The sequence below is a fragment of the Micropterus salmoides genome, unplaced genomic scaffold (assembly GCF_014851395.1).
Source record: "Micropterus salmoides isolate LMB-PRFRI ecotype aquatic unplaced genomic scaffold, ASM1485139v1 Ms_hic_scaffold_4, whole genome shotgun sequence".
Lineage (NCBI taxonomy): Eukaryota > Metazoa > Chordata > Actinopteri > Centrarchiformes > Centrarchidae > Micropterus > Micropterus salmoides.
This window is the reverse complement of record NW_024043372.1, coordinates 11324658-11351224: the sequence shown is the minus strand read 5'-3', so window position 1 is coordinate 11351224 and position 26567 is coordinate 11324658. Positions and strand designations below refer to the sequence as shown.

The 26567-nt window shown below is 39.7% G+C and overlaps 1 protein-coding gene across 1 annotated transcript; it reads left to right on the top strand.

Annotated features, from left to right (window-relative positions):
* Positions 1 to 791: 791 nt before the first annotated feature.
* Positions 792 to 20552, top strand: lrrc38b (leucine rich repeat containing 38b). Its single transcript, XM_038697876.1, has 2 exons — positions 792 to 2319; positions 16670 to 20552. Exons 1-2 carry the CDS (start codon positions 1692 to 1694, stop codon positions 16915 to 16917), a joined length of 876 nt encoding a protein of 291 aa, XP_038553804.1. The 5' UTR covers positions 792 to 1691; the 3' UTR covers positions 16918 to 20552.
* The last annotated feature ends 6015 nt before the right edge of the window (positions 20553 to 26567 follow it).

Below are 26567 nucleotides of genomic sequence, written 5' to 3'. Positions count from 1 at the left end.
GTGTGCACTTGTGAATGTGTGTGTGTTAATGTTTTAAATTTGCATTGTGAATATGTCATAGTCTTGGAAATACACAATTACCATCCATGACAACACTACGTCTTAGAAATTCCATGCTACCCTAATCTCCACTGGTCTAATGCACCGAACCCCCTGCAACACCCTTGGTCTAACTGCATTTACCTGTTGAAGCAAATCCCATTTGGGAAATTCAATACACATTCTGAATTAATGGTCTTCTCTCCATTATGGGTTAAGACTCATGGCACCTCTGTTTTACTATCCAGACATATTTAACTATCCGAATACATAAATGCAAAGGCTAAATAACTGACATAGCTTAAAGATCATGCTAATGCTGAAATTGCAGGAACAAAATATGTAAATATACAAGGACAAATGTGTGTGCTGTATATTTTACCAAGTCACATTTAGGACACAACTAATGACGATTCTCAGGCTGGGCAAGATATTCTCCAAAATTATCAAACAAGGGAGGTTTACTGTAAAAAAACAAGCAGCTTGTTCTTACAGAGCAGGTGATAAGATTAACTATAAAAGTATAAAATAATTTGGCTCAATATTTGTTAACATTTTGTGTAAGGACATACAGCTCAATACACTTTAAAATTAGGTAACAGCCTAAAAAAAATGCCTATATTTCAGATTTTTCCAGATGCAACTGATCGTCATTTCTTCACATCATAGGAAGTGACATCACATGTTGACAGCGTGGTTCAGGCACGCCTCCCTGAAAATAAGGAGAGGGGATCTACCGTGGTAGATTCAGAGGCAGACATTGCATTGGCATGGCTGTGTGCAGCTCAGCCCTGCGCTCTACATCCATGAGGCTCCTGCTTGGACATTTGGATTCTCTCTGCACAGCAAGACAGCCTTGATACAGAGCCGGACAGGGTAACATTGAGCTGTGCTGTGTTCTCACAGCATGTTGCAGGGCATTGGCAGATAGAGAGGGAATAATAAGGGGGGACAACCTTACCACACACTTGAGCGATGTTCCGTGAGCTCCTCTCTCTCTCGTTTCAGACCGTCAGGCTTTTCTGCACAAAGACCTGGGACTAATGGAGGGATGCAATGATTTTACTCTTTGCTTGTCATGCTTGAATCACGGCTTCATATATCCTTTTGTGTCAGAGACCTTATTGTCTTTGTCTGTCACTGCCGCCAGATCAACAGTGGGGTAGCGTGGCGGACAGATCCCCCTCCTCAACCCCCCTCTCCCTTGTCTGTGCCCCTGGCTTCTCGTCACTCCCAGTTTGCTCGTGTCTATTTACCTCTCTTAAGCTACCCTCCCCTCTCTGTTAAGCTCTGTCTTTCTTGTGCTCCCACTCCCTACTGCTTACTATCTCCCTCTTTTTGCCCCTTCAAAGTAGGCAGTCTGCTGTTCCATCCAAGCAGCTTGCTATATGATCTCCTGGAGAACAGTTTTCGCTGCTGCTCTGCCGTCTCACAATTCCTGAGTCCCAGATTTCTATCTCTCCAACAACAGCAGGATGTTCCTTCAAGAGGATTGATCCCCGTCCACCCCCTTTCACTTTCCCCTTCCCCTTCCTTGTCCTGATCTCCTGCCCTTTGACCCTCACCCTTTTGTTCTCTACCCCCACCCACCCTCTCCTATTTGCCCTTACCCCGAGCCTCTTTCCCCCATAATTCATTTCACCCAATTGACCATGTTGCCATGTGTCTGCTGGCTCCAACTTATCCTCATCTTGCTGTCCTTTGTCTCATGGACCCGGGGGGAAAACTGCCCAGCAACCTGCCTATGCCCAGATCCTCACACTGTGGACTGCAGTGGCCGTGGGCTGACCCGTCTACCCAATGAGATCCCCTTGGATGTGCGCAGGCTTTTGTTGGCTGACAACTGGATACCCCGAATCCCCTCGGACTTCCTGGTTCTGTACAGTGACTTGGTCTACCTGGACCTCCGGAACAACTCCCTCTCCCACATTGAACCAGGGACTCTTAGCACCTCTTCCAGGCTGGTCTTCCTGGACCTGGGCAGCAACAATCTGACCGAAATCCCTAAGGGGACGTTTGGAGAGTCCCGGAGCCTGATCAAATTAAGGCTGGGAAATAACCCATATCTGAGCATGGTGAGTGAGGAGGCATTCCTGGGCCTAACCTCTCTGAGAGAACTGGAACTGGAGCGTAATGCACTGTCTACCCTAAAGGTTGGGGCACTGAGTCAGTTGCCCTCCCTGCGGGTGGTGAGGCTAGAGGGCAACCCCTGGGTGTGCAACTGCAACTTTGCTAACCTGTTCACCTGGCTGATGGAGAACAGTCACAAGCTTCCAAACGGTAAGCTGCAACATGAGATGCATTTGCTTTCCATGTGCTTGACCCAAATAAAGCATATCTGAGCACAACATACAACAGTAATCCACTGTCATAACACTACTCTGGTCTAGTTATGTTTTCCCTTTCTTGTTCTAATTTTGTCTTCCTGCAACCCTATAGCCTATAATGTGAGACTAAGTGTGTAATATGAGGCAATAGCTCTTGCTTGAAAGTGAAAACTACAAGGATGCTTTGTTTTTGAAATATATTCATTTCAAAATTCAAAATAAGACACCAACTTAAAATGCAGATTTGTCTGATGTGAAAAAATAAGTACTTACTCATATTAAGAATTTTTGCTTGCAGTTTCTCTGGTTCCATATTTCAACATGCATATAAACTTAGCATTGACCCCTATCCTGCATGGCTGTCAAAATTGATAAATTTGTGGCTTATATTTACATAATACTTATTGATATAATAGTAATAATTAATTCTGTAATTCAGCAATTTCATCAATTGTTTTTTCCTACACCAATAAAAATCCTACCTCTTCTCTTATTCCTGTGTTGAGCGCCCTATCCATGTGAATTTTTAGGACCATACCATAGACTCAGTCGACCACTGTGATTCAGCCTAGAGGGTTGAGTTAGATAACAGGGCTGAAGTCTCGGTGTGTTTGCGTGCAACGCAATCTGAATTTCTGCATGCATATCAGAAGAACAACACAAGACAAACAGGATCATCACATCCCTTTAGATGTATTATACAATGGGTAAGATCTGCCTATTGGTCTAAACAGCCAAAGCTACTGGATTGTATATGGTTGCAAGATATATCCTGGATAAAACATCACAATTGTTCAAATCTGTATTTTTCATTTTAAAGTAGACGGTATAGAGTATATAAAAACAACTGTCAGAGGTAATTTTAAGGTAATTTATTCCTCAACAAATGAAGGTCAGCCATATGTGTATTTCTATTAATGTCCTTACAAAGGACACAGACAGCAGTTATCTCCTAAATTAAAGCCAGCACGTGGGAGCCGAGGAGGCAAAAATAAACAAATCTGACAGTTCAGCCACACATGACTAGTAGCTTGTGGTGTTATATTTAGATCAGTGTACATTTGACGCATTACATGATTTTAGATTAATCTGAGAATATAGTTGAATTTGACTTGGTGATATATACTGATGGGTGTACAAGGTATATTTTAAATAAATTACTCAGGTCTGTAATACTGTAAATTATGTTATGTAGGTATAGGGAGATATAAAGGTGTATAGATAAGGAGTGGGAACATTTTTTTTAGTCACTGTTCCAAGGTGGTTTAGGCTATATATAAATATATAAATATATATTATTTTTAGACGTAAGAAAGGATTACAGGCATAAGATATGAAACCTTAAATCCAGGCAAACTGGAAATCAACCTAACCCAAAGTGATCAACCTAACCCCATGAAAGTGATTAAATGTCAAAGCCTCTGGATTAGAGCTACACGACATTGCAATATCTTTTTTTCAGTGCTATATATAGAGAAATGAAAACATTGTACTAGATACAAGAGGTATGTTATTCATGTACACATATATAATTAACTAACATAATAATTCATCATTTGGGCACTTTAAAAGTCTAGCTTCTTCTAACAAAACAACCCCACCCCCACTTGGTTCAGGTCTCCCACCCCTTCATAAATCCGCTTCTATGCAACTCTAACACTGGCATGGACAAGTGGAGAAGTATTTGAAAAAAAACACACACACATACACATTTCTTAATAAACTTTACAAATGGACTTGTTGTGGACGTGTTGCAGTTGTGTTATTTACATATAAACTACCATTTCCAACAATGTTCAAATGCTTAATCTGCGTGGTGAAAGATACATAGCCCCCCTGGTGCAGCAAAGGATGGGAAAACTCTCAAACTCAAGCAACAAACAGATTTATGTATATGCCAGCAAGATGTAAGTACAGATAGATCTGGATAGTGCAAGTTTTGTATGTGTTTGCATGCATGTCTTACTACCACACCTGTGACAGTAACTTATTAAAAGGTACAATGTGCAGTTTCTGGGCACATGCTCCAAACAAATAGGAGGCAGCATTTCACCTCAAGTGGTGGCAGGTGACAAAAAAACGAATGAGGGCACGTGTAGACTACACGACTTTCAGCGTCGGCTGATGGCTGTGCTGTTCACACTACACAACTTGCCGACTTGATGACGTTGTGGCGACACTACATGACTGATAGTAGACAGGGGGTCACACACTACACAAACTGACATCGACTGTCACCCGACGCTGGTCTCCAAACCAAGTTTTTTCAAGAAAACACACGTGAAATATGAAACCGGAAATGATGCCAACCTACAGATGAAACAGCTGTTTGTTATTATAAAGATAGCAATTATAAAGTGGGAAGTGAGTAAAAAGTGCATGCATCGTTGAGTAGTTCACACATAACAACTGGCGGCCGCAGATCGATCGCTGATTTACCCCTGATCACAGCCTGACGGTCGCTGAGCTCACCGACCAGCAAATCCGGCCAAAAATCGTGTATTGTGAACTAGGCTTGAGAGGTCATGGAATGAGAGGGAGAGCAACTCATGCAGCAGCATTGATTGACAAGCTCTGGGGGCAGCTCCGTCATCCTCTCATGTTAGACAGCAGGCAGATTGGACACTACAGTGACTCTCGCATCTCGATTATTGTGGTATTAAAACACGGGCCAGGGCTAGCAGGTTAGCATGCTAACTGAGCTGTTACTTCTTCACATTCTACTGACCATTTTGTTTAATTTTTGAATTATTTGAATTTAAATTCCAGCCAAATCTTACATATTACACCTTTAATGTTTAACCAGCAACGAGGTGAGGTGAATAAACACACTCAATAGCCTCTTAGCTTGGCTGAATGGCTGCCTCTAGCATCCAGGGAACATTATCTCTGGCAGTAGCCCTTCTCGCATGCATTTTTACAGGCAGATGACATACAGACTCTGAGATCAGTTCATGTGCTCTGGTGAAGGGGTGCGTCTGATCAGTGTATTGAACAACACACAGCACTCTTTTTCAGGTTGTGGTAGGCAACTATTTGGTTTGTTGATACAGTGCACAACCTTCACGAGGGCACAATGGGAATTGATTAAACTCTGTGTATCCAAGACTCCTCGGACAAAATGTATCTCTACAATAACTAATTCTCAATTTCACTGCTCATGCGTAAGCACCAGTGTTAGCTAACAATTAGATAAAATATGACATTTTATAGTGGTAAGGAAATGCCAAGCCAACATTGGAAATGATAGGGTGGGCTATCAGCTAGCTAAAGTCACATGGCTTATTTTAAGTAAAATAAATGCTAATTATAAAAATCAGAGGGTAGGAATGTTTAGTGTGTATTAAACAAGCTAGATAGCTGACATTAACCTAGTATCTCCACATGCACGTGATGCATTGGAATAGAGACGCTGCGAGTGTATGGTCCATTTTAGGGGTGTCAGAAATAGTATTTCAAGGGAGGGATAAATACAGAAAATATATTGTAATATTTACAGTTAGAGGTTAGACCTCCCTGAATTTTTGTTTTTGGTCCAAGTACTAATTAAGGGGGTCGGACTCCCCCACCACCACCATGAATGTGACTATTGCACATGCGCACATCGCTGAGTCGATGCAAAAATTATACACCATGCAGTCGTACTCTAGATATGGATATCATGATGTGTCATATTGTAATTAAGTAAAATACTTATTAACAGACATTGTTCTATTTTCTATTTGCAAATTTAAATGAAAATCTTCAAATCCTATTATGATCTGGCTTGCGAAAGCCTTTACACAGCTCCCCTAAAAACTCTGGCTGGCTGTTGCAAACTGCTGACAACTCACACAAGCAAACTTCTTGTATACATTTAGGCCATGGTGTACCATTCTATTGATACTGCTTTCGCTTTTCCTCTCCAGTCCTGCATTTGCCCCCAAAACAGACACTTTTGGGCCTGTGAGGAAGCAAAGTTGATAAACTGGCAAGAATACCTAATTCCCCCGGGTAAGAGGTTGCAAATGCATTAATCATGGGTTCCAAGTATTGTCAACTGCAATGGATAATGAACTGCATTAGTAGTGCTGGCCAGGCAGACATCAACAACCAAGAAGAAGGCAAAGCCCCAGCCAAGCTGCTGGCATGGCTGCCAACTGGCCTATAGTGTATACTCACACTCAAATTGAGTTATAATGCGTATATCACCTCATATGCAGCTTTACATCCCCATCAGTCTGTTTGCTTTATGATGATTCCACATAACACACACATGCTTATTTATTTATTTATGGTTAGGAACAAACACAGTATACATACACCACATCTGGTGCAAGTATCATAGTGTTTATATCAGAGGCTATTTTGCAACACCTGTCCCTAGACAGGCTTTTATGAAATAAATTAGATTAAATAGCGAGGTAAAAAGTAGGTAAACAGCAAGACACAATAAAGCATACATTTAAAAACATGCTTATTTGTATGGGGTATCTGAAGTGATTATCAATTGCTTTGGGCAATAAAAGTTGTATGGAATGTACTTTGTTATGTCAATAATGCTGTAGGAGTAACACTTTAGCAAAAGGAAACTTTAAACTTTAAAATTATTTTTCATCTATAAGGCTGTTCTCTTTTAAAATTATTTCTATCACAGGTCAGTGAAGACCAAGAGATGTTTCACTGAACTTATAATATTCTCTTAAATACAAGTTTTAAAGGGGCTATATGTAGTTTTTCAATGAAATTACTTCTTAATAAATCAAATTTTCATTTCCTTATTGTCAATGGTCTCAAAACTCACTTAGAAATGAAGCACACAGCTGTTTTCTCTGTTGCTTGCATCAGCCACTATTCTGCTATAAATGCGAGGACACCCGGTCGGATTCAGCAACAACTGGTTCCCAGCAAAACACAGAATCCACGTAAGGATACAAAACAACAATAAAGGTTTATGTGCTGAAGCCCATCAGACCAAACAGATTTAGATGAGGTCGAGTAAAAACACAGTGAACATCTGAAAGGCTGGAGAAACACAGAGAGAGTCACGTTAGCTCGCCGGTCTAACGCCAAGCAGTTGCTAACGTTATCTGGTGCAAAGTTATATCACTTTCCACATTACTTCAACAACTAAAGTGACCCATATTACTATCCTGTGTACCACTGGTATTATGTCAAAGTATTGATTTAGACTACATGAAAGTAATGTAATGGTGAAAAGCAAATGTGGAGCGATTTGTTTACTAGCCTATAGTGATGCAGGCAGAGCAGTCAGCTAACGATACATTAGCTCGGACCTACCGCTGCTTGCTTTGTAATGTTAATTTTAGATTTATTGTGGTTTTTCCGATACTTAGGTATGCAGCTTCTCCACCTCTCAGTCGTTGTAACTAATGTGACCAGTAAACAGTATTGTTACTTACTGCAGTCTAACTGTTATAAAGTGTGGACACAATCTTGTTATAATATTCAGTCCACCTCTTTTTCATTATTATCCAATACATGTAGCTGTGATGAAATTGCTGAGCATCTGGTGAAAGATACACAGATAGTAAAGATAGTTAGAAAAAGATAGTAGAAAAGCAGCAGGTGAGCTAACAATGTAGCACGTCGGCTAAATGCAGTAAATGTCTGCATCATGTAATGAATATGGATTAGTTCAACCTCAAGCTGATAAAAATATTACTGTAACGTTGCAGTGGGAGTTTACCTGAGTTTCCAGCATGTTGTGTGAAACTCACTCCCTGTCTCAAAATAGCCGCTCTCACGCTGCCTTACTGTGTCAATATGCAGCTCGCTGCGCGGTCTGAAAGGTACAGAACCGGTGTTAATCTGCCTGTGAGCAGGGAGCGTTGAAGTAACAGAGACTAAACTTGTCTGGAGAAAAGCCACAGCCTGCATGCTGGTGTGTATGCGTTTATTGCAGGATTTTTGTATGAAAGCGGTTGTGTTTTGGATTATACTCGCTCATGAGTTCAAGTGAGCACGCGTACGAGCACACGCCTGGTTGCAACCACACCACTAGTGTCCGCTGAAAACTCCATAATGCACCTTTAAGTTTTGTCTTCCTCTGTGTATAATTTATAGAAAAGTTGCATTATTTTCTCACTGAAAGACTCAGTGCCACATAACTGGCAAATAACATTGCCAATGGAATATACTGCATGCTGTATAGACAACTGCTGAACAAACGCAAAGTAGCAGGGAAGACTGAGTTGGATTTACGAACAGAGCCAGTTCACACATGCGGGCGTCATACTGCCAGACCTAATTAACATAATGACTGTGCTCCCGATCCCAGAAAAAATGCGATGGCTTATTCCCTGGAAGTGGGAAGGGGAGTATATAACAGATGGACACTCATTAGTGAATGAGGTTGCCTTGTTAAGCTTTTCAATATGTATCAAGTTTAACAACCATCGTCAGTGTGTCTGTGTAAGTTTTTCAACTTAATACCTTATTCATCATAGAGAAAATCAACAACACAGACTGAAATTGCATTTTAAAGTGTACATCAGTGTGCTTTCTTGATGTGGGTATTGCATCCTCATGACTTTTTAGTCATATCACAAATCAATTACAGAGCCAACACTTTACAGTTTAAATTGTATGTGTGCGGCCTCTCTTAAAACCAAGAGCTCCGATGATTTTTAAAATACATAAAGGTTAAAGGTACTATGACAGATCTGTGTATCCCAATTCCATACAGCATTCTAATAATAATAGTTTTTTCTTTATGCAGTGTGTTTAAACTGACATAATGACTAAATTTAGTGTACTCAAAGTTGTCTGGAATCTGCTTGATAGATAGAGAATAGGGCTTTATTTACACTACCTTTAAAATAAAAGTAAAAAGCAAGGACAGAAAAATAATAATGGCGGGTAGCTCAATTTAGGGGAAAAAAGTTGGAAAAATGTATTCTTGTGTGTTGTCTTGTTCCAAGGCACAATTTGATTGATGTTAGTACCACATCTATTATCATTTCTTGTTAGCAAAAATGATACATTCATTTCTTATAATATCTACAAGAAATGTTTAGTATGTAGAATGCATTTGGGACACAGTAAGACAGGGGCATGTTTGCTCTTTCAAGCTTTTTGTTCAGGACAAAGTACAGGTGTTGCTAATCAGGTAGTTATACCCATAGATTTAATTGATACACCATCAACACACATCAGTATTTAGCAGTAATGCCTTTCAGAAAACTAAAATATCACCAGCAGAATGATTTAACACATCTTAAACTAATTAAAGAATTGTCAATAAAACATGACAAACTGTACTGCTATTTTAGAATCGATGGTTCCCTCTCTGATGGCCTGCATAATGTAGCAGCTGCAGAGCCCATGCTGTAAACCCAATTCCCATTCCATTTTTCACATCCTGATTTCCCCTGTGATTTCAAGTTCACACAGTAGCACACTTTTCTGTTTTTCTGTCTGCGTAACTTTGATTACTGCAGGTCAGCATGATGAGTGGGTGGAAGATGCTTTAGATTCTGTGGGGTTTTTTGAATAGAAAAAAAAAATAGATCTCCTTCCACATGGCTGCGTTTTGTCTCCTATGTACAGCATACAGTCAAGAATTCATTTTGAGCTGCAAATGATCAGAAAGACACACATATACTGTCTGCATCCTTTTGCTGTTGTTTTTGGTACCATTTGTAAGCTTTGTAAGGCACCAATCAGGTTCATTAATGTTTTAATTGAGGGATGAGTGTAAACATGATCCACTGCTGTCTCCAGTGCTCTTGGGTTAAGGATGAACAAAGGCCATGTATTATTCAGAGTGACACAGTTCTACGGCACATTGGCTAGGGTAATTGGAGCCAGAGCTGCCTGCAGGGCAGGGCAGGCCAAGCCAACTCCCATGAGAGATTGAGGCTGAAGCCCATTGTGGCATTGTTATCAACACTAGTCATGACCTGAACAGTTTCACTACAAAGTAACAGTTCATGTGACGGGGTCAAAGTCAGAATTTTCCTTCGCAACCTATTGAGTTGCTCTCCAGAGACCTGTTACCACACAGCACAAGCAGCTCTGAAAAAATTATGCTATTGACCAACACTACACAGCACACATGATGCGTACTGTCCCACATGATATTACCTGCTATCTTTACTATCCATGGCTATGTGATGAGAAAATATCTATTCCATTAACATAAGCTGACAGCTTCTTTTATCTTGGCCTAATTTGATGTTTATTTAAAGTTGGGATGTGAGAGAGAGTGCTGGCAAGGGAGAGCAGAGTGTAAAAAGGTGGACAGAATTACACAGTATGATAGCATCAGCTGCTGTACAGAAGCAGAAGGGGATAATCTGCCAGTGACAGAAATAAAAGGTGAAAAGCCAAAAGCTTTATATCACTGGCATATGATGGATACTTTCCTTTCTGCCTGTGTGTGGTTCGAATGTTAAGCATAAATTGCTACGACCTGCATATTTAGTGGTTTCATCAGAATGACATGTAACAGTAGACACACTGTTTTTTATTATGATGAAAAAGATAAATAACATTGAATAGTAGTATTTATTGACTATTGTCTTGTTGAGTATTTGGGAATTACTACATTTCTGTGTGAATTTATGCTTTTGTGATGACATTTTGAATATGTCCATGGCACAGTGATGTCAGTGAGTCTCCACACAGAAGGAATCCCCTACTGAATGAGTCACCCTCACCCCACTGTCACATGAATGCTTGTCATTTTGTGAATTCATAAGACATTCGACTCTGTTCGTCTCCAACACCCACTCTTGCCCTCTTCTTGTATGAATCTCTCATCATTTTCCCTTCAGATTTCCCTGACACTTCCTGTGATTGCAACTAAATAATTCCTCAATCTCTCTGTAATTATGTCTGCTTGGTTATTTGAGCATCTACTTAGTATTGGATTTGAGTGGCACATGTATCACATTTAATAAAGTAAGAAGGGCACTGTTTTGTGAGTCATTATCACAGCTTGATTATTTAGGTGGAGTGTATAGACACTAGTGGTTTGGGAGCAAGTGAAGATTGTGGTGATTTGGCCTTTGCTATTGGTGCAGAGATCAATCTGCACAGACTGTGGTGTTGAGGGAAGGAGGAGAAACAAGCCTCCGATATCAGTCTGTCACAGCTAGGTAGATCAATCACGGATGAGACAGCAGATAGCCTATCCCCTTGGCTGGCTGTAATCCTAAATGTAATCCATCAACTGTCTGCGTCCCGAATGTAACATAGCTGTGTGGGCCGACATACCTGATAGTATAAGAGCATGATTTGTGTTACATTACGGGAGCCTGTACCAGCCACACTTTTTTGTGATCAAAGTGGTGTGTGGGGTCATTTATAAACTTCAGAAGTTGTACTGTATCAGCTTGCCAATTTCAAAGCTGATATTGACCCGCTGCATGTGTAGCTTTTATAAGAAGTGGCCTCGATTAGTCATGTCATCCACTGAGATACTTGCTGAGCACATTTTAGTTATTTTTTATATCCTAAATTATGTAAGACTTTCCCTTTTCTTACTAATTTGTTGATTTAGACTCAAGGAAACCCACAAGCACATGTTTAACCTGCATTTGACCCATTCATATAATCCTTGGACATCAAATCACAGAAAGTTTGCAACTGTAGTTCCATACACAACAGAATTATAAATGGTGAAATAGGTACCAAATTGTGCCTAAATAAGCTATTTTTATAGTGTGACATAATTTTACAACAAGCGAAACTAGGTACCAGCAAACAGCTTGAACTGATTGTATAATAATGTATTTTACTGTAGTCATTTTGCTGCCAGTTTGTTTACATTCTTTGCTAAGTAGGAGATACATGTGTCAAAGATATTACGTGAACTTGGCATATGCGTTTTCATAGCTGTTGGATTTTTTAAGCTGTGGTAGGTAATGCTGTGTTTGTTAACAGCTTTTTGTTTGATTCTAAAGCAGCTCATAGTCAACAAATTAAAGAAACACTTTTCTTGCATCTCTAATCTGAGGCCATATTCAGATGTCCACATTTTGTCAGACAAGATTGTAATACTGGGAAACTATTATTATGGTGTTTGTCCCTGAAGTTTCCACTTTTGGCCAAATACCACAGCTGTTAAGTAATTATCCCTTTTGCCAGGCAGTGGAATGGGTCTGTGTGCCTTACTGTGTAATTGTAGATCTTAACTGCAATAGTGCATCTCCAGTGGAAAGCAACTATCTATCAACTATCTATCATACACAGGACTTGCAAGTCCTGTGCATGTTCATACAATATATATGCATAAATCCTTTTAAACACCCAAAGTGTAAGTTTTATTATTCTGTGCTGTGCTCATATATTCAGAATCACCTGATTTTATATACAACTTTGTTTCTCTGTCCACCATTAGCCTGTTCACCACTCTGCTTTGATCATAAGAAATGTAATAATCCTGTAACCCCTGCAGGGGCCATGTGTTGACCGGTATCATTTCAGTCACAGATGTTAATCAAGCATCTAGGACAGGCAAGACTAGACAGAACTGTCTCAAAGGCAAAGTCCAGGTCTCTGAGGTGATGGGTTACTTTGCCATGCAATAAGTGCACTGTGAATATAAAAGATTATCCATTTATCTTCGGCACAGACAGACCGGACAGGCACTCCAATATATTAGATTTTCAGATGATTTCAAAGTTTTCTTTGTCTTTAGTAAGATGTGTGGCAATGACACTAAAGGTGAATTTTGTGTTTTACATTTAAACTGCTGTTGAACAATTAATTGCAACAAGGTCAGTGCATTCTGTCTGTATCTGCCTCTTTCTGAATACAAATACCATTGCACATTAAATTGGATGTGATTTATTTTGCACACTGTATTATTATTCACATTCACAAAATGCTTTGAGAAAAGTTGGAAATGTTACAGTAAAAAAATCTCTCTTCCCTACAAGCCCCTGATTCTGGAAACTGAACTGATGCTTTTTAAAGAGTGAGGCATATGGCTAGTTATGCAACACAATTCTTAGAATATTATATTTAAAGCAAAACATTTTTAGCTCATAACTGCCACAGATGATATTAACCATCTCTAAATGTGGTGCACACTTGTTTGTAAGGCCTGAGGCCAATATCGCCTCTTCAGTAGACTTGCATGTTACTCAGACAATTTGACTGAGCAGTTTATCCACATGCTATGTATGTGTTTTGATCTCTGATTCATGCAACATACGGTAGACATGCCTTAGCATTAATCATGCCAAAAACCAGTGTGCTCTTCTTTTGACTCCATCAGGAATATTGATTGCAGGGTTTGCTTCTGACTCACTTGATATAATCCTGATCCAAAGCTACTTGAGTTTTCTGTGTAGTTTGTCCCACATGCACTTGTGCTATGGTTCTAACAAGCTAGGTTATGGCCTGTGTGTATGTTATGTGTGGAACACCAGCCTTTTATAAAAATAAAAAAAACACAGGGTACACAAGTTACTTACATCGATGAGGTGTGTGTTATACTCTCAACAAAATAACCAAAGCAGAATAGGACAAATCAGAAAGATTAAAGGGTAAGGCCGGTGATATTCTATATTTTTATTATTGTTGGCAAATCCCCTGATATGAGTAAACCAACAATTTGTTTTTCCCTCTATGATGCATTGCATGTGTAGCTGATAAAACTTATTTCTCCGTACCATCAACCTCCATTATGTCCATTCTTGCCCCTTCATTATGATGAACAACTCACAAAGGCACTAAATGTGTATTATTTTGCAGCAATTTACTCCTGTTCAGTAATGTTTGCAAAAAACTACAGTGCCCAGATATTATAGGAAATAGGAATTTTTATGTTTAAAGATTAAGGCTTAACTCATGGCAAAATTATTTAGATTACTTGAATAGAACACAGATTGTTTGATGATCATCACCATTTATCACTGTTTGTAGTCATGTATGCTTGTAATTAACCTTTTGTATTTGTATTTCACTTAGTTTTAGTATATGATTGATAGGAGTAAGAGGCCATCCGTTGTTGTCAAATTCTCTTGCTCTACATTCTCTCCTATCGCTTTGTGGGACGTAGTTTTTGTTGAAATTTAAGTCTTGCAAAAAAATTCAGAGCCACTACACACAACCACAAGTCAAGAATGTACTGGATGCAAAAAGTAGTAGATAAAAATATATCAGAACCTCCACACACTGATCTCCATTGCAAATATTCCATTATTGTCAAAGCCTTTGGACCACAGACCCAAGTTTATAATATAGACACAATCTTTTCAAATATTCTAATGATATGACAAATGTATTTACATGTCAAACAACAACAAAATATGCATTTAATGTATAATAAAACTCTAGTGTTTTGGCTGCCCTGCAAGGTTGTATATCTTATGTCCTCTACTAATTGAATGTTAAAAGAAATGTGAGAATCTATATCTTGCATTAAGGGATTAGTGTCACTAAGTTTTATCAAGCTCTTAAAGAGTTCAGTTACAAACCTAATTAATACTGTAGAGAGTCAATCAGAGGAGCATGGAAACCAATTCCATGCTATCACCAATTCCTTTATTTTTCCATTATCACGTAACACTTTTAAAGCTGTTTCAAGCTATTTTCTTTTCATTTATTGGCACATGCACTAGAAGGTTTTAAATATCAACTAACTAACACAAGAGTATTATTTCAGTTATTTCATTGTAAGGTGGATTTTGTACTTGTGCTCACTTTGGTACAAACTTTGTCAGGCATTAAATAACAACAAAAACATGCAGATTTAATTCAGAATTAAGGTAGTTTGATGAATGAATATATTTGTAGCCAATTATAAGATAATCTATATGATTTGTCTTATAACAACAAATGCTGACTGTTAAGCAAAGACCCAGAATTGATGTACTGCCAAGTGTGTGCATTTGCATGTGCAGCAACAGCCAAAAGTAGCCACCCACAATGCAAGGCTTCATCTCTACCCACTTATAAGCCAACGTTCACATCAGTGTGTTTAGTTTTTCCTACAGTTGCCAAGATGAAGGTAGTTACTGGCTGTATAGAAATGAGATATGTATCATTCATTTGCATGGAACAGCATTGCTAATGTCTAATTAGTTCTTGTATCAAATTAAACTCAAAGGTTAAAGTCGACAGTAAAACAAGTTGAATGAATTAGTCTGTAAACATGTGAAAGTGAACACCCTCTACTGTAGTTTCAGTGTCCAGTCTTAAGGACATGCATGTTAAAACCGACCCTAGTGACCCAGTGTCGATTTCATTTGTAATCATGAGTTGGAAAACAAGACTCACCGGAAGACTTGTACCCTTGAAATTCAATAAAACAGAGATGCTGTCCTTTTCCATTTAAATTATGTCTGAACAATAAACTATATGAAAGTGACACAGACACAGAGAGCAGTACTCAGAGCACTTTATCATACTTTAATCTTGAGATGAGTTTGGTCAAGGTGCCCCTGTCTCAGACAGTGCCCTTAACTGATACGTCAGTACATTTGAGATGTAACCAGGAGTCATATGCAATAAGGATGTGCATTCTTGGAGGTTTGCCTTGGGCAGCTGGCAGCTGAAATTAAAATGATTTAAATGGATGTTTATTTCATTCTCTAAACAATGCAGCAAGGATGCAGACAGATCTTGTTGTCAGAACCAACACAGACATAGGCTACCATCCAGATTTAGAATTTGTCTAGATTAGATCCAGCTTTATTGTCATTATGCAGAGTGTGGGTACATAGCTAATGAAATGCAGTTAAGAGAAGGTCACACAGCAATACAAACAACTGCAAAAATAATGCCTTTCTAACAGTACAAATTAGTCATTTTAAATGTTCTGTACAGTTGATAGTAGATAGTTTATTGAATGCTATTGGTATCACTACGCTTCACAGTTTCTTAGTATTTTGAGTTTGTTCCCTGCAGTCATGCTGTGGGTGGGTATACTGTATACACAGTACAACGTCAACTCATAAGTGAAGACTTGTGATTGACCTTGCAGTTATTAGATCAGTTCCCACTCTGCACTGCATCACTGAATTCAGGCATTTTGCACCACAACATTGTCTGTATCAAGTACTTGTGTACTAACAAGACATCTCAAAATATGCACAGCATGTTATCTCTGAAAATGTCAAACCTCTAAACAGACGTGGACTGTGTGAGCTATGGGTCTAATAGACAAATCTCCTAATCTTAAATTTTAAATCTTTCTGGGGAATCTTTGCATGGTGTGTGTATATTGCTCTTTAGTTAGACAGCTGTACACAGCTTTGTGTAGAAGTCCATAAATATGAAATAATTCACTGCAACTTAAGTGCAGTATGTGAATCTGTCTGATCTTATTTCCTTTTTCAATGCAGGTGTGGAAGGCATGGAGTGCTCCCTCCCCATGGATGGCAGACGTGTATCCCTGACGCAGCTCTCAAAGGACAGCTTCCGTGAGTGCCAGGCAACCCTGACTCTAACAGACCTGCTCATCATAATTTTCTCCGGCATCTCTGTGTCTGTTGTGGCCATCATGACAAGCTTCTTCCTGGCTTCAACTGTTCATTGCTTCCAACGCTGGAGTAAAGGCACCAAGGGGGATGAGGAGGAAAGTGAGGAGTGAGAAGGATTTACCTTTAAGGACTCACATGGTCCTGGTACTTAAAACAATGAGAGGACACTGCAGACAGTGTGTGCTACATGTGTCAAGCTTCACGTTGCTTCCTCCCTGGTGAATATCCAGGGCTGTTTAACAGTTTGATATTTCCCTGGTACGGTTGCAATTGTTTTCTTTGCAGATGGACATCTGAAATATGGAAACAAAGGACATTCCCAAGGAATAAGCCAAAATCCCAATATACATTAGTGAGTGCCCTGATGCACTTGCAAAATTATATAATGAGTATAGAGATCGTATTTTGGCTGTGACAGCCTATGGTCATCTTTTGTGGCTACTGGCTCTTGGCTCGATGTTATAGGTTAGAGGCCTACACAATGATAAGGATACCTAATTAAAATTAAACTAGTGCTACAGTTCTGTCACATTAGTCTTAGACATGGCATTAACTTCTCAACATGTAATCACATTGGACATGCAACTCTGGAGTCTGAACTCCTATAAAATGAGATCAAACTTAACAAAACGTTCAGGGGTAGAATGCTTGACCCCATAAAAAAGGATGTCACACTGACCAATGACCTCAGTATTTAACTGCCTAAACATGATATGCTGGCATATCCTGCCATTTACAATGTCTTTTTTGGACTGCCTCACTCAATATAACATTCAAAAGTGATTCATAAGCACCTGAGAAGGTCAATACTGTTGTTCCTTCTGCATGTAACTTTAGACAGTGGCAGAGTTCTCAGTCGAACAAGAAGGATTTGGACAATGGTTAGATGTTAGGTAGGTGATGTACTGTAGGCAGGAAGAGTTTCCAGTGGGTCTTCTTTCAGCAGTATATTCATTATATAATCACAAATGTACGTACAAAAGAAAACAATGTACAGTCAAACAAACATAAATCAAGAGGATCTACTGTATATTCCTTAGATTGGTAACTGTGAACTGTGTAGAAAGATATAGAAAGATATCTAAAATAACAGTATAATCTTGAAAATGATGGCAAATACAGTATAAAAATAGAGTCTACGTAGAACTATTGTGTCAAATACCGCACTTTATATGGTGAACCTAATTATGGCAAGCCCCTAATTACACTATGTAGACTGGTTTTGTCTTTATCTGCCAAAGAGTAGGTTTAGGGGAAGGAGAGATTGCATGTAAGGACTTTCAAACAGAAGGCAGCACTATAGCCAAATCACACTCTATATACGCATACTCAGTATTGGTCTCCAAAGATTACCATTTTTTCCTAGTTTGTTAATGACTGAACTAGCTGTCTTACTTTGCTCCATCCATGACAGGAGGTGTGTCTCCTGAGGATTAAATAGACTTGTTTTCTTTAACATTCAGAATTGACACAGTTAGCCTATACTCCTTTTACTAAAGATCTTCCAATATCTTGTAGTAAAGCACCTGATTTGATGTCCTGGGAACATCTCATATCACAACTTTTAATGTATCAACAGCATCCGCATTCACAAGAGCGACGTTACAGTAAAATCTAAATTAAATAAAGCAGCACCCTGAATATTATGGGTTTCTGTTTGTTATTTGCATCCTGTATGTTTAAATCCACCTTTTGGATTTGAAATGCTCAAAGCTGGACTCTTTGTATTTTTCCCCCAAAGCTAAGGTATGTTACGTTGCTTCTCACATTCTTGTAAGGCATGCATAATTCAGCAAAATGGAGATATGAAAAAGAAAGAATGTTGAGCCTCTTCATGCAAACAAGCAGAGAATAGAAGAGCCATGAGCAAATAGAGTCATTGTTTCTGTGTGGTTAACAAAAGATAAAAGGGAATTCCAAATGCCAATGTCCCTTTAGAACATGTCATTACCCTGAATGTGCAGTATTGGGAGGCACATTTCACAGACATGATAAATGTGGCCTTATTTACTTTTGTTATATTTCATTAGTATCAGCAACAACTGAGCACAACGATGTCACTAATGTGATTCTAGTACGCTCTTTCATATTATATGTTGGTACCAGCTTGTATTGTCACAGTATGTTTTCATTAATGTGTATTGTCACATGTTGAATTGAAAATGCCACATCCATATAAACATGGTAAGATTTGTACTGTATGGATGTCATGTATTTTCCAGAATGCATAACATGTAGGACACTTTGAAGACACATGTCCATTAGAAATTAATTATAACAGCCAACTGACCTTTCGCTTAACCCCTTCCCCCGAACAGTGATTGTCGAATCCTAGCTTTGTGACTGTAACTAGGCACATTGGCAGGCCTGTCAAGCTTTGAATTTCTCCACATGTTTAAGTGGTCTAAGAAGAGTGAAATTCTGTATCTCAAGAGTTTGGAGGGTGGGATCTTTTTAATGTTAGCTGCAAACATTAGCATGTCCAGCTAACTAGCTTGCTACCTACATTTGTAACTAAGCATTACTTGCAAGGGCTGTGGGCTATAATTAGCTTACAACATTATTTTATATTAGAATTTTAGAATAATGATCTGCAGCTCTGTCTCATTTGTTTCCAAATGTTATCAGACTGAATAGATCAAATACTGATTACATTAGCTTGCTACACTTATAAAATCTTTTTGCTGACAAAATCCAGACCTAGTGTGTTAAAAATTACTGCAACTTCGTAAATCTGGCACCGTTATCTCAGGATGCAGTGTGAGAATAGAAAGGTTGACAGGCCCTGCATGACAAAACTAAGGAATGCGTGGCTTAGTGAATGGGCAATTCTAACATTTAATTCAGTACAGTCATAAAGGGAAATGCCACTGAATTTCAGATTTGAAGTCTGTTATACTTATTTCTTATGACAGTTTGGTCAGTATTATTATAACAACACCTAGTATTCCTTACAGCCAGAGTGAACCGGTGCCCTCTTTCACACGGAGACAATGAGAGTATTTAGATACTCAACATCCAACGAAAGTGTAAAAACTATTTGAGTTTGAGTCCAGAAAGTGAGTTCCCAATTGTTGACATGAGAGGAGCAGGTTCTTATCTTCAGAAAACAAAAATAAACATTTAAATGCTTAAGACCACAAGAATAGCTAAATTGGATTAATAACATTGAGTGGTTTTCACCTGAGAAATTGCTTTCTTAACTGATACCTGAAGGTGCAGACCTTAGTCAAGGAATCAGAGGGAGAGTTTTTATACATATCATTATTATTTCCAACTACTGTGTAGTTACTGTATATTGACAAATTATTATGTTAGCTTAGCTATTAGCTTGAAGCATATGTTAGCATGATGATTTCCTTTCTCTTACTCATTTTATTTAGTAACAAATATCAGCACATTAGAGCATGCACTGTTGAGCTACCTACAGTATAAAGTTCAGATTCATGTCTATTTTTCTATTAAACCTTTCAGAAAGAAGCAGTCCCCAAAGTCATTTTCTAGCATTGCTCACCCTCAAAATCGGTGGCTGCTGTCATAAACTTTGTCTTGACATTGCAAAATACCAAAATTCACGTTATTTTTTGTCAGATAAATATCAGAATGGCTCAAATTTAAATTAAGTAACAGAGAAGAGTGTGACATTGCACAGCTGAATGCATTTCCAAATGTCAAACAGACCATATGTGTAGCTGTATATTGATGTTTGGTAAAAAATAAATAATTAAACACATTTTTTTCTGTCTTCTGGTCTGTATTTGTTAAGAGTGTGTATCCAAAAGTCAAAGTTGACTTATTTTAAGTTAAGTATGTTATATATGTGTACATAACATCATGTGACTTATGTAGCATACTTATTTTAACCCAAACCATGATCTTTTCTAAGACTAACCACCTTTATTTGGTTTCCGTTGAGTTTAATGGAGTGTGTTTAACGATGAGTTGACAAAGGACTTAGCTTGGTAAAAGACAGAAATGTGAAGGATATTTCTTTTCTTGACATTTTATTAGTTTATTTAATTTTTTTTCTATTTGTTGTTAATTTATTAGACTGAAAAAGCTAAAGGTGAATGTGTGACATAACAAGCTCACACACATCTCCCAGTTTAAACTACAGGATGGAGGCCTGAATTATACTAGATTATGACCTCTTGAGGTACAAAGTGGTATTACGAAACAGTACGGTCCAGGGCTGACTGGTTAGCATGCTGACTTCAGTCGATATCTCTGCAACACAACAGACGTCTTTGACATAACGTCTGAACTTTTACTCCTGCATATTTTGTTGATTATACAGCTAGTTTAACAGTGTGAATTTGCGGTCCCCTCAAAATAACACATCACACAGCCATTAACGTCTAAACAGCTGACAACAATAGTGAATACACCCCTAAGTGAAAATGTCCAAATTGGGCTCAATTAGCCATTTTGTGTCAATATTTTGTGTGGCCACCATTATTTTCCAGCACTGCCTTAACCCACTTGGGCATGGAGTTCACCAGAGCTTCAGGGGTTACTGGTGTCCTCTTCCACTTCTCAATGACGATATCACAGAGCTGGTGGATGTTAGAGACCTTGCGCTCCTCCACCATTGAGGATGCCTCACAGATGCTCAATAGGGTTTAAGTCTGGAGACATGATTGGCCAGTCATCTTCTATAACAAGGCCAATGGTCATTTTGGAGGTGTGTTTGGGGTTGTTATTATGTTGGAATACTGCCCTGCGGCCCAGTTTCCAAAGGGAGGGCATCTGCTTCAGTATTTCACAGTACATGTTGGCATTCATGATTCCCTCAATGAACTGTAGCTCCCCAGTGCCGGCACTCATGCTGCCCCAGACCACTATCACCACCATGCCTGACTGTAGGCAAGACAAATTTGTCTTTGTTCTCCTCACCTGGTTGCCGCCACACACGCTTGACACCATCTGAACCAAATAAGTTTATCTTGGTCTCAACAGACCACAGGACATGGTTCCAGTAATCCATGTTCTTAGACTGCTTGTCTTCAGCAAACTTTGTGGGCTTTCTTGTGCATCATCTTTAGAAGAGGCTTCCTTCTGGGACAACAGCCATGCAGACCAATTTGATGCAGTGTGCACCATATGGTCTCATAAGGCGTGTACTAGGGCTGAAACGATTCATTGATTAAATTGATTACTAAAATGCATCGACGCAAATAACTATATAGCACACTGTTTTCGCACGGACATTTATTACTCTTGCACATCGCGATTACGCAGTGAACACAACGTGATTATGATGCCGCTGTTTGTAAAGTGGAGGAAGAGAGAGAAAACAGCAAGGGACAAAGAAGAAAGTGTCCTAAGTATGGGATTATTTCAAGCTAAAGAAAACAACAACTCTGTAATGTTACCGTCAGTCCACCGTAAAACGAAACTTATGTTGCCTCGGCAACACAACGGTACCTGATCATAAAGCACCTGGTGTTCTGCCAGCAGACCACAGACAAGGTAACAGAAACTTTAGCATTTAACTGAAATCATGATTGATTGTTGAGTTGAAGACTAGCCAAAATAAGCCGCAGACCTCAGCTGAAAATGTACACACATGCGTTTGTTGTTCTCCTTTTTGGGCCGTGAGTTGTAACCTCAGCGTCATGAGTTAACCGGGTGTCGGGGAGCTGCACCTTTTTACTCACCTCCAGCTCTCACTGTACCTCAGAGAATCCCTGCTACCTGCGTGTGCTAATCCATCCTTTCTCCCATATTCTTTGTCTTTATAATTGCTATCTTTATAATAACAAAAAACAGCTGTTTTGTGTGTAGGATTACTCATTTCACGTTTCACATTTCATGTGTGTTTTCTTGACAAAATGTGGTTTGGGGACCAGCCATCAGCCATTGCTGAAAGTCGTGAAGTCTGCACGGGCCTTTAGTATAACTTATATATAGCTCTCGGGTGATGTTTGTGTTTGTAAAGCAGCTGTCTGGTTGTTCGTCTGTTGATGTTGTTGGTCTGATGTTTGCTGTATGACACACTATGAATTTCTGAAAGGACCAATAAATATCTATTACCTATAAACGTGCATAGCTTATCCCGTTACCGGGGGGGGCGCCGCCGCCGGCAAGCAAAAGTACTTCTTAAATGACGCATCAGTGAATTGTTGAAATAATCTATAGATGCTTCGAGTACTAAAATCATCGTTAGCTGCAGCCCTAGAGTGTACTCACTTTTGTTGCCAGCAGTTTAGACATTAATGACTGTTTGATGTGTTATTTTGAGGGGACAGCAAATTTACACAAGCTTATTCAAGCTGTACACTCACTACTATTTATTTGTATTTAAAAAAAATGTGAGGAGTGTACTCACTTTTGTGAGATACTGTATGTCAATGTACATCATGCTGTGATAGAGACTATTCTGCACAGGGCAAGTAATACTATTTAAGGCTGCATAGATTATAGTTTATAATAGCTTGATTTAATTGTGCTGCCCTAAATGCAGAGAATGTGATTCTTAGCAAAGAATATCTACTGCAAAGTTTTAATAATGATTAGTTTAGATTAGATTAATAATGATTTAGTAATAATTGTGAATCTTCCACTCAGTTCCTGAACTTGACAGATTTTGTCTTGTTACAGCAGCAAATGAGAGAAGCTCATCGGTAAACACGACTCAGTGTGTAATTTCACACAGTAGCTTACTGTTATCACACTGCAGGTATGCAAATGGTGGTCCTATTTTTGGAAGGGTGTTAGAGAAATTAGAGACTTTCAAATCAAATACCATCCGCTTGCGTAACAACTATCCAGCCTGTTGGACACTCGCTTTCATTCAGCGCTGTGTGTATTTAGACAATAAGTCAAACAAAAATTTATTTACATGTAATCCTAACCCAAAACGTCAAATTATTTAGCTCATGTGAGGTACTGCACAGAGGAGATCACCTCTTGACAGAGGTTTGTGTTTTTTTTCTTTATCCCTCATGCTAATGATGCATTTCACCACATTTACCTCAGCACGTTCCTTTGTCATGTGCTACTGTGAGAACATACGAAGCAGTCTAACATGATAGTATGCTTTTTTTAAGAAGTCTGTAGTCAAAGAATCACTGAATGAAACCAAACCTCACCCTCAGGGTATGCTATGTTGGCAGTGTCATGACACACAGCAGAGAGCAATGAGCAAAGAATCCTGTACAGGGATTTTTGTGATTCCAAACAGGAATTGCTATACTCGACAGGGAATAGCATGCAAGAAAGACTTGCACATACTACTTTAGTGCACCACTGAAAAGATGCCTGTGAGGGTGGTGGTTGTGATGAGGATTCTCCTGCAACCATCTACCTCATTTGGTTGTCATGGCTACACAGCCGGAGGGCCGAGCTCTTGGACGCCGAGGCGGGAACAGGGAGAGGGAGGGATGCTGGTAAGCATGGCCCTCAGTGTGGCTGCCTCGCCTGTCTTTCCATGCATCACATAACTGGACCTGGCATTTAAAAAGAAAAAAACTACGTTTGTCCTTAGCACTGGGCTCCCTGTGAACCAATCTGTGACTTTCACATCCATCATCACCCTTTGATTTGTCTGTAAAAGGCATTGTGATAGGTCAGATAAAAATATTCATCATAACATCCACATCACCACTGATGTATACTGTATGTAATCAATTTAATGCCATTACACTGGGGAGGGTCATCATCTTCTGCTGAGCTTCAGTGGCTCAACTGTGTGACTATTTTGTCACAAGTAGGATTTATTTATTGTATTGTGAACGATAACTTGAAGACAAATAAGTTACTTGGTCATACAAAATGACTTACAGCACAAGATTTCTTCACACAAAACAATGCCGAAAGTAAATTAGAATGAATACACTCACTGGCCACTTTATTAGATACACCTTGCTATTACGGGGTTGGACCCATTTTTCCTTCAGAACTGCCTTAAATCTTTTATGACATACTTTCAAAAAGGTGTTGGAAATTGACATGATAGTATCAGAATCAGTTTTATTGCCAGGTATGTGTACACATACGAGGAATTTGACTCAGGATTGTACATTGCTCACAATGTGCTTACTTATACAATAATAAAATAATAACACAAACTACAGAGTAGACAGCACTAATATACACACTATGAACAAAACAATATAGACAAAAAGTGCAGTAATCAGAGTGCAAAGGATCCAAGAGTAAACTATTCTCATTATGTACATGTTGAAGGTGGATATGATATACAGGTACACATACACATACATGCATACATGTACACATGTACACAGTGTGATGGAGCATAGTGCAAAGGATGCTGGAAAAAATAAATAAGACCTATGACCTTATGACCTGAGGTAGGTGTATTGGTATACAGTATATACAATATGACATAGTATGAACAGCACTGAAATAGAGAATGGTGAATAAATAAATAATAAGTGGAAACCAGTAAACAGGTGGCTGATTAGAGACAGAGTTACTTGGTTATTGCACAGGAATTGTTGGTTTTGGCAACAGTGCTCTGTAGCGCCTACCAGAGGGGAGGAGCTGGAACAGGTTGTGTCCGGGGTGAGATGGATCTGCAGTGATGTTCCCTGCCCGTTTCCTGACTCTGGAAATGTATAAGTCATGAATGGAGGGCAGGTTGGCACAGATTATTTTTTCTGCAGTCCTGACTGTACGTTGTAGTCTGCTCCCTGTCCTTTTTGGTGGCAGATCCAAACCAGACAGTGATGGAGGTGCAGAGAACAGACTGGATGATGGCTGTGTAGAACTGGATCAGCAGCTCCTTAGGCAGGTTGAGCTTCCTGAGCTGACGAAGTACATCCTCTGCTGGGCCTTCTTGATAATGGTGTCAGTGTTGGGCTCCCACTTCAGGTCCTCGGATATAGTGGATCCCAGAAACCTGAAGGATTCCACAGCAGACACAGGGCTGTTGAGTATAGTGATGGGGGGCAGAGTGGGGGGGCTCCTCCTGAAGTCCACAGTCATCTCCACAGTTTTGAGCGTGTTAAGCTCCAGGTTGTTCTGACCGCACCAGAGAGACAGCTGATCAACCTCCCGTCTGTAGGCCATCATGGATGAGGCCGATGACCGTTGTGTCGTCAGCGAACTTCAGGAGTTTGACAGATGGGTCCCCTGAGGTGCAGTCGTTGGTGTAGAGGGAGAAGAGCACTGCTGGCACAGTGAGCTGGGTGAGTTTGGTGCTGAGGATGTCCGGGATGATGGTGTTGAACGCCGAGCTGAAGTCCACAAACAGGATCCTAGCATATGTCCCTGGAGAGTCGATTTGTTGCAGGATGTGATGCAGACCCAAGTTGACAGCATCATCCACTGACCTGTTAGCCCTGTAGGCAAACTGCAGGGGGTCCAGCAGGGGGCCTGTAATATCCTTCAGGTGGGTCAACACCAGTCTTTCAAAGGACTTCATGACTACAGATGTCAGGGCAACGGGCCTGTAATCATTCAGTCCAGAGATGGAGGGTTTTTTTGGGACCGGGATGACTGTGGAGCGTTTGAAGCAGGAGGGAACTTCACACAGCTCCAGTGATTTGTTGAAGATCTGAGTGAAGATGGGGGCCAGCCGGTCCGCACAGATTTTAAGGCAGGATGGAGACACACCGTCGGGGCCAGGAGCCTGTTTGAAGATGGCGTTGGAGTGGGGGAGAGGTGTGACTCTGGGCTTTTCAAACCTACAGTAGAAACCATTCAGCTCGTCTGCCAGTCGTTGAGTACCAGCAGTGTTGGGGGATGGTCTCTTGTAGTTTGTGAGTGTCCGTAGGCTTCTCCACACTGACAC

Coding starts and splice junctions, on each gene's coding strand:
- lrrc38b (XM_038697876.1), top strand. CDS start 1,692: ATGTTGCCATGTGTCTGCTGGCTCCAACTTATCCTCATCTTGCTGTCC. Junction 2,320..16,669: donor CAGTCACAAGCTTCCAAACG/GTAAGCTGCAAC, acceptor TTTTCAATGCAG/GTGTGGAAGGCATGGAGTGC.